Genomic DNA, 15,406 nt, shown 5'->3' with positions numbered 1-15,406 from the left:
TTTTGAATTTTCTTGAAATACCTCTTTTTAAATAATGTTACTAAAAAAATTACTAAACACCTAATTTTTAGCAAAAATATTTCTTTAAAAGTTATTAAAAGTACTTTATTTAAATGACATGAAATATACTTTTATTTTATATCCAGTGATTTTGGCTTTTATTTCCGTGCTTAATTGATATTACCAGGAGTTAATGGAGTTAAAGGTCAAACTTAACTAATTCTAGGCATGTCTTTACATATACGAGTGAAAATTTTTTGGTGGCTATGATTTTCTAGTATTAAAATATTTTTTAGTATTTGTGTGACTCTATAAATACTATCCAACTTTTATCATGTATAATCCAATTAATACAGTATCATTATGGTGAGTCATGCAAAATAAATTCTGACAAACTGCTTATAGGTCTTTTTTTTAAAGAAATAAATTCTGACAATTAATACAGATTATAGGTCTTTTTTTTTCTATGGAAACATATCACTACAAAAGAAAGGATATGTCTCGGCGTTTTGTTTGATCTTTACCGATGCTTTTAAGTGTCGGTAGATTTCCTTCCAATGCCCCCCAAAGCATGGATAAGACGTCGGGTAGGTGGGGGTGGGCTCAGTTTATGCCGACGCTTCAAGAAAGCATCGGCCATGTATGCCGACGCTTTTAAGCATCGTTCATCTTCGAGATAACCGACGCTTAAAAACATCGGCCAACTTGGACTGACGCTTCAAACGGTGGGTTTCTGTCGGACTAGGCCGACGCTTAAAAGCGTCGGCTTATGGGTTTTTGCCTGATGCTATAAAGCGCCGTTAAAAGCATGTCAGATTCCGTGCCACTTGCTATTGCCGATGCTTAAAAGCATCGACAATATGAATTTTTTTAAGAAAAAAAATTCGTAAAAGCAATTTTAATACCCTGTATACATTAAATTCCAAGAAAACAAATACACTAAATCACATAGATAACAAAATGCAGATCACAAATAAGAACTTTTTATTCAAAATATTCATATTATCATATTTGATTACATTGTACTTCAAAAACACACTAAAAACATACATCTCAAATTTCTAAGTAAACAATTTACGATGTATCAAGGGTCGATGGCATCATCATCTCTACGAGTAGATAAAGTATCAGCAACCTACAAGAAAAAAATACTTTAGAAACTAAGAATACGAAAGTCATCACGCTCATACAAGAATACATTATAATTACGTAAAATATTCATATAGATTTAGTTATGTACCGGAAGAGCAAATCTCTGCAAAAAAGATGAAATATGGTCAAACTAATCCTGCAAATATTGTATCTTCAACTCTTGGCTTTGCTTCAACTCCACCATATCAGTCATATGACTCTGCCTCATCTCCTTTATCCTTGTCTCATATGACTGCTTTATCTGTGCCATCTCTGCCTTCAAACTACAAACCTCTGCAGTGCTAGTACCTTGTCTGGCATCTTGGGTATATTGGCTCACTGCAGATAGCTGAGTGGGGGTAACTTTGACACTGTAATCCCTCATGCGACCATAACATTCTGGGCCTATCAATTCGGCATAGACCTAAGCCTCGACGCGACTGGCCGCGTCGGATGATGATGACTCCCCGACGCACTCTGAAATAAGAATTGTAACTCTTTCCTATATCTCTCTCAAAAAAAAAAAATTCACATTAATATTTTAAAAGAAGTAAAATTAATAAAAAAATAAAAAATGAATACCTACAACTATATCTCTCGACTCGTTCCGGACAAAGCTGTCATCTTGGTGAGCGTGGGTTATCTTATAAAACTCTACCTCACCAGGCTCCCTTCCATGCTCTACTATCTACACTTACGGAAAGTATATTGGCAAACTATATATCATAATACGTGCTATATGTTAGTAGAGTTTCAAATAGTTTCAAAAGAACTTACGAATTCATTTCTACATCTCGCATAACTCTTCAAGCCTGAAGTGTGAGGAACTGCTTGAGATGCTCATGCAGCTCTACCAATATTAGAATATGTCTGCCAAAATAAAAGCACACAGTATAATATGATTCAATGTATATATTTGCAATCTATATTAATAATAAAGATAATATAAGATATTGAAACAATATACGTGACCTGTTCTCTTTCAGAAAATCAGTAGTGAACAAACTTCCTCCACTGCTGAGGGTATACATCAGGAGGAGTCACATGAGCAACCTCCTCCTCTGTCATACCCTCGCGCTTGAAGTCTGCCTTCAATTTTGCTTTATATTCTTTCCATTTGCGGTTGAGGAACTTTAGCACCCAATCATGGCTCTCCGGAGGGAGTACAAACTTATCCTACAACAAGATACAGAATGTTATAATAATATTAAACCTTAAAATTAAAATTATGGTAGTAAGCAAACTAACATACAGGAGGTGTCAAATAAAAAGAACAAATTCAATTCATTACCTGTATAAGTCTAAGAAGCTCAACCTTACACGAAGGAAGCATGTCATTCCACTTCATATAGTTGAGCGGACACAGCTGACCCTTGTGTGCAACCGTTCCTAAAAGGCTTGATAGAAGACTTCTAGCTCTACTGATAGGCTGCCCCAATTCATTGCATCGGATGATGATCTTCTTATCCGGAGGAAGCTTCCACACATCCTTTGCTTGAGTGGGTCCCCGTCTCGTCCTCACCGTCCCTTATCCATCTATTAAAATTAAATAAAATATGCCAGTTGAAGACAAATATGAACATAAAATATGAACTTTAAATCGAATTAGGATCCGGAGCTCATCCTCTGGACAATCAGCAGGAGGGTCATGCTAAGATCTTGACTCGTGCTGCTGGTGCTCATATGGCTGCTGGGACTGCAGAGACTGATTAGAAATAGATCCCACCTGAGAATGCTGGAACTCCACATCTCTAAATCGTCTCCCTCGAGACATATTGTTATCTGGTATGCACAAAAAAGAATCAATATTAGTTAAATAATAAATTTATACTAAAAATATCATTAGCAAGCATATGGAAAACATCATGCAAATGCTTACAATTAACTAAAAATGCATTTTTGAAGAGACTTTAGCAGCTCAGAGCAGTCAAGCCAACTTCTATTACCTAATGGAAAAAGAAGAAGAAATTGAAGGAGTTACTTTAAAGAGAAATGGCTATCATCACCCAAAAAATTGTTTTCTCAAGTCTCCCTTGATGTCAGGTTCATTTCATTAAATCTTAAATTTTGTCATGCATTGCATCAAGGTCAAGTAATTCTATTTCCGGAAGCAAAATATTTACAACCCTAGTTTGATCTGTGGCAAAATTTAATAGACTGAAGAAGTGCTAAGGAGCTGTTAAGTTATTTTTTAATCTTTAATCACCACCCACAGATTGAACTAGATGAAAACTGGGAGTTGCACTTGTCTCCCTCCAATCACAAAACTCATTCAGACTTCAAAGCATTCCCCAAAGCCAAGAGTGAAATAATTTGGCCTCAGGAATTTTTGGCAGCATAGTCAAAATTACATTGCATTGACCAGCACATTTTTGGCAGCATAGTCAAGAATTTAAGTTTCAAACCGAGAATATCTACAATTCTTGGAGCATTAAGAACCCCATCCATTACCATAAGAGCTGCAATTCTTGGAGCTACAATTCTCTGTGTGTGTGTGTGTGTGTGTGTGTGTGTGTGTGATGGGAAAACTATGGATGAGCTTTATAAATAAAACTTCAACCAAATGCAGATCTATATTGTCATTCAATCCATGGTAGTTCCTTACATGGATCAAATGGGCATGACATCCGATCCAACCTAGTAGTAAGCTCCGCCAAAAGCAACCAAAATATTCCTTGGTGAATCGGGCGAAAACTTGAACTACGCACATACATACTTTTAAAAAAAGGTCTCTTTCAATCTGGCTAAGGCCTTTCAGTGTCCACCCTAATATTATCGCCTGGACAATTAGACATCCAACCCGTAATCGCAACGACCCAATTGCAAGAGCGGAGCTCTGCTGATAAGAAGATCGTCGAACCCTCCCAGAACCAAAAAGAAAGACCCAACGAGGTGGATCGAAAGGACGATCCTAACTACTGCCCGTATCACCGATACGTACACCACCCTCTAGGTGGATTTTAAAAACCCCACGAATTAAGTCAAAACGGCCATGACAACAAAAGGAGGATCCAGAAATTCGAATCTTACACCCTTCAGTAGAAATTAAAAGATGTAGGTGGTGGCTCCCTGCAATAGCTAGATGATCTTGGCTTCCTGAAGCATATACATTTATGATCATCCAATTTCTTGCTCAGTAAATTGTGGCTGGGTGAGACCACAGATAATGCACCACTGAACCTTGAAGAGTCTATTGAATATCTTTTACTGTTCCATGCTTGCTTCTTCTTTACTTGAAATAATCAAATAAATCTGACATGAATGGAATTTTCCAGTTGACCAATTGAACTGCATATGCAGCTAGTCTCCTACACATCCATTTAAATCCATGTGCTGGCTGCTGTATGGGTCATATTTAGATAATAAGAACTAGATCTATCAAAACTTTAAGTTACCTGGCACAAAGATATTTTGTATATCAGTCTGCAAATTAGGAGACTTCTTGATCCCTTCAGTTATTCCTTGCATGTAACTTTTAAGGTAAAACTTATTAGGAAAAGGAAAGGAAAACCCATGCAGAATTCATTTAACTGATTAGATAAAGGTGTAAGGGGGGTCTAAGCTTGTTTGGAAGCAAGGGTCAGACCTCACTTAATAGCAAAACTCATCTATTCAGTATTTACAAAGATAGCTAAAAGTACAGGTAATCAAGGAAATATATCTTATTAAGGGCATAATGGCATGTTCAACACCTGGGAAATTTTGTTAAAAATTTGAAATCTATGCTAGATGTTCCAAATGGAAGACAAATCCTCTCCAAAAAAAAAAGATAGGAAAATAAGAATGTCTCGTAACAAAATAAAGATGTCAAACAATTGATATATCTGCACAGAAGAATAAAGGAAAGATACTTTAAAACCTAGAGTATATGACTAAGCACAGAAGAATAAAGGAAAGATACTGCATTACCTCGAGCAGAGGCGGACCTCGATCGATCCTTGCTTCGGGCCGGTCGGTTGATGCCGGTCTCCGAAGAGGAGGGCTATCGTGAAGTTCGATCGAGGCAACGAACACACAACGAAGAGGAGGAGGAGAAGGAGGAGAACAAGCGAGAAGGAGGGAGAGGAGGGAGGAGGAGAAAAATACCTAAGCCAGAAGGGGTTGGGGTCGGTCGGTCGACGTCAGGGAGGAGGAAGGAGAAGAGGATGTAGGAGTCGGACAGTCCGTGCCGGAGAGGAGGAAGATGGGGGCTAAGGCAGCGCCAGAGAGGAGGAAGACGAGGGCCAGGGCAGCGCCGGAGAGGAGAATGAGGGGGCTCAGGGAGTAGTTAGGGCAAATATGCGAGCTCGGGATCGGCCGCTGGGTTTGGAGGGGGCTTTGCCTTCGCCGACGCTTATAAGCGCCGTTTTAGGCTTGACCTTCAACGACGCTTATAAGTGTTGTCTTAGGCGACAAAAACGATGCTTCAAAGCGTCGTTTAGTTGGGGGCTTACAACAACGCTTTTAAGCGTCGTCCACTATTTCAAATTACCGACACTCATTAAAAGCATCGGCAAAATTTGGCGCGGGAGCAAAACTTACCGACGCTTCTTCCTAGCGTCGGCTTTTCCCTTTTTTTCCTGTAGTGATAATACATTGTAGGTTAATTGCATGCAACTTTTTAAATATATTTTAGTAAAAACTTATATATATTTTAGAGGTAATTTCAGAATACACAGATTAAATATGGAAAGTTATAATATTTATTACACAGTTCTGATTATATTTAATAATCACTCATTCATCATTATCAGGGATCTACGTAGGGTTTTACTGACCAAATGCGAACTATTCTATGAGCAAGCTAGAGTCTAAGTTTTCTAACTTTTTCTAAAAATATTTTTTGAATTTTCTCGAAATACTACTTTTAAATAATGTTACTAAAAAAAATATATTACCAAGCACCTAATTCTTAGCAGCAAAAAATTCTTTAAAAATTATTAAAAGTATTTTATTTAAACAACACGAAATATACCTTTAGGTTTGTTGGTTAACATTCCTCTCCTCAATGCTTGTTACGGTCTTTAAATTTTATTAGAAAATTTAACATCCAGTCCTCTCTTTGGGTCTTCATCCAGTCCCACCACTCCATCCAAGGAATAGTGTAATTCTGAACCCCCATCTCGCAACAAATCTAATCATTGCATATTTTTTTTTCTTGAACAACAGTGTCAAAATATTTAACTCCAACTTTCTTTTGGATTTTTATTCAATAGAAAAAGTCATATTATGATACATATACCCAACTTCTTTCTCTTGGATCCTTCCCTTAGAGAAAGAGATTCCAATCCATAGGAGAATCACAACTCAAACCTCGTTCAGCAACCATGCAAATCCCAAACAATTAGGTTAAATAAATAAAAATCTCACCAAAGCCCATATCCTTACGTTGACAAGGGAAAATATTAACAATGTATTTCAAGATTAACAAACGCACCTACAAGCAAGGATAACTAAGTCAAAATAATTTAGAATTAGGATTAAAGATAAAAGGGAATAATTAGATAAATTATTGAATTGAAGAATACTCAAATTCATAACCTCTTGAAAACCTAAGTTTTTATATCATGTTAACTAATTAATTGACCCCAACAACTTAATTTGTTAGAGAAAGTGTCAACAATGTATATCAGATTTAACAAATCTTAGACCAAAACTATTGACAAGCACAAATACTTAGCGGCTAAATCTGTAGGTCCTAAACTCCAAAGATCCAAACCTAAGATAATAGAGTTTGAACTAGTCTTGGCTTATGATATCCATGAAGATGAAATATTTATCAATTTGGTTCTAACCTTGGATTGGTTCGATTATAGCTTGTCTTATTCTAGTGCTATAGTGGATATAAGGGTTGCGGAGCTGGGAAATACTAAGAAAGAACGAAACCAGATTTCATAAAAAGAAATAAAGTTTTCTTAGGAGACTTTTGTCTCTGCATTGATCAGAACAATAAAAAAAAGAAAAAGAACTCAGGATTCATGACAATCCTTTAGAGTAATTGAGTACAAATTGATGGATTCTGCACCATGTTTTCAATTATAGATTTATGATGATGGGCCGTTCATAGATTAGTTATACTAATATGTACGTCAAGTTCACTTAATAATGACCAAGTCCAATCCAGTTATTTCCATTTTCTAAATATGTTTATGAAAAAGTATAGTATTAATATCATGGTATGCTGTATATACGGATCCAGATGGTACATGATGTACTATACCGTATTGGTTTGGTACCAGTAACACGATACAGAGGACATTACCAACCCTCAATAAACTAAACTGGCCCTGTATCGACATACTGGTAGCATGGCACCAGTATAGAATCTGGTATCAAAACGGCATACCTTAATTAATATATATATTATTTATTTTTAGTAACAATATCATATGAATTTATTTTTATCAACTTTAAACAATATGGCTCCTAGCTATTGATTTTGTTGTTTTGGAAGGTAACGATACATCTAAAATTTACATGTTTTTTTTTTTTTAAATGGAATCTTGGTTATCTACATTTATCTTGAAAGCATACTTTATATGTCTTTATTTTACCAAAATTAACACAACATAATAAAGTATTTTCTTGCTGACTTCAGTCAATTATTTCTTCCATGCTTCACAAATAGGGCTGTTATTTCTTCATACCTATGTATTTTTTAGATTTACCAATTAGTATATAACTTTTTTTTAGCCTCGCTAATTTCAATACAATTCATCCTCTTCCTAAACTTTGCTTCTTTCCCCCCCTTCCAATGCTGAAATAATAAGTATCCAAGAACAATGATATCACTCTTTTTTTTGTCATTGAATTCTTATGAAATCCTTGGCAACACTCCTTAGCAATTAACAGAAACTACATATGTGATTTTATGTTAGGTATAGCATGATAAAATCTTGTTAAAGTAATTATGTTTAGTATAAGCAACTTTGACTAGCATAATTATTCCTTAGCTTGTTTTTTTTTTTTTTGGTAAAAGCGTAGCTTGATTTCAAGAGACTATTTGGTGCAAAAAGCTTATGCCCACTTGTACCTGCTTTATTCTCGAACCAAATGTTGGTGTCTTGCCAACAGGCTTCACATTTCTTTCTTATGATACGATCGCTAATGTTCTATAGTAGCTGTTAGATATTGATCATTTCAATTGCAAAATGGTAGAGGTAGCTTGAAATTTTCATATGATGATCTTTATTTTTAAGTAGAGATCTTGTAATGTAAATCGTGACTTTCACAAAACTTTCAACAATGATGTAATATGAAAATATAATTTACCCAAACAAATTTAATCATGACCAATGTAATGATCCTTAAAGTGAAAAGAAGATAAGTAAACTTTCTTTATTGCAGTCTCATAACCAAGATATATATATATATATATATATATATATATATATATAGAGAGAGAGAGAGAGAGAGAGAGAGAGAGAGAGAGAGAGAGAGAGAGAGAGAGGAGGGTGGTGGACTTGGCTATACTCGAGTGGATCTCCATTCGAATCTGGCCAAGTCTAGATTGGATGATGCGAGTCCCATATCGATGATCTGAGTTGTTGGATGCAATCTGTTATTTTTAAATAGCATATATACCAAAAATTATATAATTTAGAAACCTCTCATTTATGCGTCAAGTGATCAGGATGAACAGTTTTTGGTATATATGCATATGATTTTTGGTATATGAGCAATTTAGAGATAGTAAGCACATGCAACAGCTCGAATCATCGATGTGAGACTCCCATCGTGTAATATAGATTTGACAGGGTCTAAGTAGAGATTCATTCGAGTATAGTCAAATCTAGCTGCATTCTCTATGTGACCATATCAGTCCAATTATCCAATATCTTATATTTGTTTTTGAATTGGTGCTAGTGCGTCAATGTTGTTACATATAGGCGCCTGGGTAACCAAAAGCTGAGTGCAACCTGGTTCAAGCCCAGGCTCGACTCAACCCAGACACAGCTTGAGAAAGCCGGTGGGGGAGAAAGAAGGATCTAAAAATCAAAATTTCTCGCTCCGCTCTCCGCCTAGGGCAAGGACAAGAAAGGGGGGCCAACGGGGGTCAGCGCCATCCCGCTCCGCCACCGTCGGCTCTTAGCATCCCCGGGAGTCCAACGGCGGCCAAAATCGAGAGACCCGGGTGACGGGGTGAGTTCGCCCAATCTCATTCCTGCGTACCCCGACCTCTCCCTCAAACTCCCTCCCTTTTCTTTTTCCCCTCCGAGAAATGCTCTGTTATTGAGAACTTCTCCTCCGCTTGGCTGTCAGCGCAGAAAAAATCTTCCTTTGTTTCTTTTGTTCCGTTTTCCCCCTTTGGAGTTGCAATTTATGTTATTGAGAGAACATTTCTTTTGATTCTTTTCTCGCTGATGGATTTTGGCAATCATTTCTTTTGTACTGAGTAGTGTGGATTATTTATTATCATGGTTGATGGCTTCTGTTCTCTTTGCACTGTTGTGTCATCCACTGTTCTAGGAGAATTGAGACCTTAATTTGATCACTCTCCTACTGTTTTTCTCTTGTATTATGTTCCGTTTTCTTTATTTTTTTTATTATTTTAGTAACATGCTAGTGTTGCTTCTATTTCCATAAAAGTATCATCATGTGTAATTAAATCCATATCCGCATCCAGTAGAGAATCTATGCTTGATCATTTGAGATAAGACCACAATGGTCTTGTGTACCTGTATTCTATTAGTTTAGATTAGACAATAAAATTGTTATATATTTGCAATTCCAAAAAATATTATTATTAAACCTGATGAAGAAATATATGTTCTGTTGGCACTACATTCTTTTGTATATGCTTTTTATAAGCACCTATACGAAATATTGAGCACAATTTTAATATAACTGTCTGCTCTCTTTATAGGTTAAATCGAGTCTTTTGATGATATATCTTCTTGGTTCTACCAAGGAGAAAGTTCTGGCTCTGCCCCTGATATTACCTAGTTAAAATTCAAAGAAAATCAAACACTATTGGAGAATAATTGTTATTCCTCCTATGGGATTATTAGTCTCTTCTTACTAAGGTGTGGCTGGGAGTTGGTTTGAGTTAAAGTCAATCAAGCCTAACTCGACTAACAAACTACCTAACTCTAAGATGACTTAAACCTTACAAGCAAAATTCAGACCCAATCTAAGTCCAAAAATTTGAGCTATTGGTTGGTTCAAGTAGGATTTTACTAAGGTTGCAAAGGGAGTTCTTCTTTACGGAATATGTTTGGGTTTAAATTGGTCAAACCATGATATGAATTGGATAATTGATTCAATTATTATTAGGAATCTTAGGTCTTTATTGGATAACAGGTAGTTTGGAATTTCGGGATTTGTTCGAAATAGCTAATAACTTGATCCATATAACTATTTGCGATATATTGCATGGTTTGTGTCAATTAGACTACAGGCTAGATATGGTTTGGATTTATTGGGTGCCCTATCATTTAGATTTGTCTCATTTGAGATTGGCCATGTTGCCTAAGGGGTTGTTTGTGAGATTTTTGTTAAAACTTTTACAAAAGTTGAATTTTATAAAAATGGATTTTAGAAAGGGCAATTTTAGAATTTATTTTTTGTTGTTTTACTATTTAGGAATGGACTGTATGATGCCAAATACAATTGCTTTAGCTTTTTTTTGGGGGGGTAGTCCTCTTCACTCTGTTTTCCTGTGTTTCATCCTGACAGAAATGGACAATCCTCAGAGCACTTTTAGTTGATGGGTTCTTTGCCTGTAATGACCAAATGTGCCCTTTTAGAAAATTTGGCTATCGTTCTTCTGCACATCCCACCTCTGGCTTACTTCAGTTACTTGTCGGTTGGCACTACAAAGTGGCTAATGTTGCAAGCTATGGGACCCTGACTCATCTGAACCATGGGTTTGCTAGGAAGTTCATGGGATTTTTGAGTACAAAGGAGGTGCTTATGGCTGTAAAATATGAAACCCGCCCTTTCCAAACCCACTTCTCAACAATGGCTGAAAGTATATTGGTTCAGGCTCGTGACCCATCTCGAGTGGCTTTGGAGCTGGAAAATGCAGTTGAGGAACAGAGATTTGGGGATGCATGGAAGGCATTTGAGAAGCACATAAATATGGATGGCTTTCCTAGGAAGTCAGTTTTAAGCAAGCTCATAACTGGTTTTGCTGAGAGCTGTGACTGCCATTGGCTTGACAAAGCCTATAATGTAGTGGAGCTGGTTTTTAAGGAGAAGAAGCATGAGCTATTGGAAAAAGAGCCTCTTATTTACCTTTCTTTTATCCTTGCAAGGTGTGAGATGCCTGTTTTTGCATCAAACATCGTGAGAAAATTGATCCAGATGGAAGCATTCCCTCCACTAGCAGCGTGGTCGGGAGTCGTAGGACATATGTCTCAGACGGTGACTGGTGCATTCCTTGCTTCTGAGTTAATTATGGAGATTGGTTACCTTTTTAAGGATAACAGAGTTGATCCTCGAAAGAAGAGTAACAGGCCATTGCTCTCAATGAAGCCTGCATCCTTTGTTTTTAACATAGCTTTGACTGGCTGCCTTTTATTTGGGACAACAAGGAAAGCTGAGCAGCTTCTTGAACTAATGCCTCGGGTAGGGGTGAAGCCTGATGCCAACTTATTGATTGTAATGGCTCGTATATATGAAAAGAATGGGCATAGAGATGAGATCAAGAAACTTAAGCGGCATGTCGATGTGGCCTGCGGCCTTGGTGATTTTGAGTTTCAGCAATTCTACGACTGCTTGCTCTCATGCCATTTGAAATTTGGGGACTTGGGTTCGGCGGTTGATATGGTCTTGGACATGCTCAGAAAGGCTAAGGAAGCAAAGCGGTCTCTGGATGCAGCTAAGTCAGTGCTGAAAGCAGTTGAAACTGGGAAGACCTTTCTTCCTTATCAGAATTCTGAACACAACAAATTGGATAATATGGATAGCTCTTGTTTGATCAAAGCCTGTGCACCATCCTATGTTGACTTCTCCAAAGATAGAAATTTTTTAAGGCTTGAAGCTGAGGCAAGGGAATCACTTAAACTGCTATCGGGTAAATTGCAGTCCCAGGTTGAATTGGTTATGTCTGAACATGGCATTCTCCATCCAACAGAGAAAATGTATGCCAAGCTTGTTAAAGCTTTCTTGGATGCTGACAAGATTAGCGAATTGGCGGCATTTTTAATCAAAGCAAGCAAGGAAGACTTCCCGGTCTCCATCGAGAGCTCTACAGTGGTTCAGGTAATAAATGTGTGCATTGCTCTTGGTTTGTTAGACCAAGCACATGATCTATTAGATGAGATGACATTTTCTGGGATTAGAGTCGGTTCATCTGTTTATTCTTCTCTTTTAAAAGCCTACTGCAAGGAGAACCAGCATGGAGAGATAACGTCACTTTTGCGAGATGCTCGGAAGGCTGGCATCCAGCTTGATTCTAGCTGTTACGAGGCTTTGATCCAATCTAGGGTGCATCACAATGACTCACGTGAGGCTCTTCGTCTCTTTAAAGAGATGAAAGAGTCTAATATATCAAGATCCAGTCATCATGCATTTGATAACTTGGTGGAAGGGTCTGCCAGAAGTGGTGAAGCAGGTTTGATGGATAAGCTTTTGGAGGAGATTAAGAACAATGAGAGGGTGCATTGTGCAGTTCATGATTGGAACAATGTGATACATTTCTTCTGCAAGAGAAGGATGATGCATGATGCTCAGAAGGCTCTGAACAAGATGAGGGCTCTGGGGCACACACCAAATGCCCAGACTTTTCATTCTCTGGTCACAGCATATGCTGCTATAGGGGGGAAATATGTGGAAGTTACAGATCTGTGGGGTGAAATGAAAGTGCTTTCCAGTTCAAGTTCAATGAAGTTTGACCAGGAGCTCTTGGATTCCTTATTGTATTGCTTTGTTAGAGGTGGGTTTTTTCTTCGGGCCATGGAAGTGATAGAGATGATGGAAAAAGGAAGAATGTTCATTGACAAATATAAATATAGATCACTTTGGTTAAAGTATCACAGGACACTGTACAAGGGTAAGGCTCCCAAAATCCAGACAGAAGCTCAATGGAAAAGGAGAGAAGCGGCTTTGGCTTTTAAAAGATGGATTGGCTTGACATAAACATGGTGAGAGGCCCTTTTTCGCTGCTTACCCCACCATTTGCCTCATCAGCCGATGACATTGAAGATTTCTTTGGAAGCAGAGCTGATGCAGCAAATTGGGTGGTGAGACTCAGTCTATTAAATATCAATCCAACATTATGTTTGCAGACTGGTTGGCTTAAATGAATGGGTTCGAACACAGCACTAAAGTAGAAGATCGGATATAATCAGACAACTCATTCTATTATCAAGCATGAGTATGTTTTCGCTCTTCTTCTTGTTCCTTTTTCTTGAATAATCATACCTAGCATCATTTGGATCTTGGATTGAGTTGCGAGCTTATGAAATTATTTGGCATATTAAACGTAGCATTCTTTTGACTAGTATCAGCTGAAGCATTCTACAACGAGGGCATGACTTGCATTCTGCTGAATCACTCTCTTGGTGTTATTTTAGTGGCAGAAAGGAGGGCAATCTTTATTGTACTATGATTTGCCTGATAACCTAATTTGGCTAAATGCTTCCATCAATGGCTTCCATTCATGATGCAGAAGTTCTATTGGCTGATTTGTTATCCTGAAGAAATGGGTTCAATAGAAGAATTTGAGACCAAATAAGCTACTTTTCATACAAAATAGGAAAGATAGACAGAGATCAGTGGTATTTATGTACTATTGTTTTATACAAATACAAACTTTTATCATGTTCAAATTATTTGGTTATATGCATCAAAATGTATATTGCTTTTTAGCGTTGAATGGACTTCAGTTTTCAGCATATCTGGTTGTGAGTATACAGAATTCCGTTGAGTGCACTTGTTGTCAGAAAGAGTCAGCAAATTCAGGTAGAGGCCCCACCCGAGGTCACATTCAGGTGTGGGTTATTTGAAGGTTGTTTAATGCCTAACAGAAATGCCTCAGGGGTATTGCCATTTTGTTCACACTGGTCTGATCTTCTGTACTTGTTTTTAATTAGATAGTCTTGAAACGTGTAAGAGATGGATAGTTCTAAAGGTGGCAGTTGATTGACATCTTGACGGTTAGGCAAATATATCATGGGTTTCTTTGGAATGTTAAAGTGGTAGCAAGCTAATAATTTTGATTGAAATTGGATATAAAATACGCCTGATATTAAATAGAGGCAAGGGTTATTTATCTGAGACACATCTGATTTTGTTCAAATTGGCATCGAAGTTGTTAACCAAGGAGAGTTGCAAATTATTTTGGGAATTTTCATTCTTTTCTCTTGCACTAGCTCTTTCTCCCTCCTGATATGATGAAATGTATCACCCTGATATCAGGTGCTAGGACCTGACGGTTGTTAATCTTGTTTATAATGCTGTCACGCTCCCGCCTCTGCGAGGCACGTAAGGCACCTAGTGCCCATGTGGGGGCCACATGAGGGGGAAACACGGGGCTTCCCTGCCAGATATTGTCCGGTTCTGGGGCTTCACGCAAGCGTATTTCACCCCTCTCCGGTTTTGTTTTCCACCCAAAACGCGTCTGCAGGATTAGGAGACACCCGCCTCATATACCCAGGCTCTAGAACGAGTCTTTCCGATGTGGGACTATTGGGCCTCACACCCTTCCCTCCATTGGACAAGAGCCGAGGACGCGAGCCTGGGCATATGAGGCGGGTGTCTCCTAATCCTGCAGACGCGTTTTGGGTGGAAAACAAAACCGGGGAGGGGTGAAGGACGCTTGCGTGAAGCCCCAGAACCGGACAATATCTTGCAGGGGAGCCCTGTGTTCCCCCCTCATGTGGCCCCCACGTGAGTACTAGGTGCCTCACGTGCTTCGCAGAGGCGGGGGCATGATATTTGGTATCAGAGCCGAGGACGGCTCTTGTCCAATGGTGGGAAGGATGTGAGGCCCAATAGTCCCACATCGGAAAGACTCGTTCCAGAGCCTGGGCATATGAGGCGGGTGTCTCCTAATCCTGCAGACGCATTTTGGGTGGAAAACAAAACTGGGGAGGGGTGAAGGATGCTTGCGTGAAGCCCCAGAACCGGACAATATCTGGCAGGGGAGCCCCGTGTTCCCCCCTCATGTGGCCCCCACGTGGGCACTAGGTGCCTCACGTGCCTCGCAGAGGCGAGGGCGTGACATTTGGTATCAGAGCCAAGGACGACTCTTGTCCGATGGTGGAAAGGGTGTGAGGCCCAATAGTCCCACATCGGAAAGACTCGTTCCAGAGCCTGGGCATATGAGGCGGGTGTCTTCTAATCCTGC

At 38.5% G+C, this 15,406-nt stretch overlaps 1 protein-coding gene across 3 annotated transcripts; it reads left to right on the top strand.

Annotated features, from left to right (window-relative positions):
• The first annotated feature begins 9,100 nt into the window (after positions 1–9,100).
• On the top strand, positions 9,101–13,950 carry LOC120105602 (Pentatricopeptide repeat (PPR) superfamily protein). 3 transcript variants are annotated; one of them, XR_015974661.2, is made up of 3 exons: positions 9,101–9,252; positions 10,789–13,432; positions 13,566–13,950. XR_015974661.2 is itself a non-coding variant. In XM_039118202.3 (2 exons), the coding sequence occupies exon 2, from the start codon at positions 10,846–10,848 to the stop codon at positions 13,192–13,194; it is 2,349 nt and encodes a 782-aa protein (XP_038974130.3). In that variant the 5' UTR covers positions 9,101–9,252; positions 10,789–10,845; the 3' UTR covers positions 13,195–13,950. The 3 variants fall into 3 exon arrangements, 1 of the variants encoding a protein (XP_038974130.3); XR_015974660.2 differs by having other exon boundaries at positions 9,111–9,252; positions 13,560–13,950; XM_039118202.3 differs by having other exon boundaries at positions 10,789–13,950.
• The last annotated feature ends 1,456 nt before the right edge of the window (positions 13,951–15,406 follow it).

Source organism: Phoenix dactylifera, chromosome 18 (assembly GCF_051530095.1).
Source record: "Phoenix dactylifera cultivar Ajwa chromosome 18, Ajwa_hap1_PhDact_Kaust_v1.1, whole genome shotgun sequence".
In the NCBI taxonomy this organism is placed as follows: Eukaryota; Viridiplantae; Streptophyta; class Magnoliopsida; order Arecales; family Arecaceae; genus Phoenix; species Phoenix dactylifera.
This window is presented reverse-complemented; position numbering and strand designations above follow the sequence as displayed.

What these genes read in the sequence shown, in the direction of transcription:
- LOC120105602 (XM_039118202.3), top strand. Translation starts at nt 10,846, where the DNA reads ATGTGCCCTTTTAGAAAATTTGGCTATCGTTCTTCTGCACATCCCACC.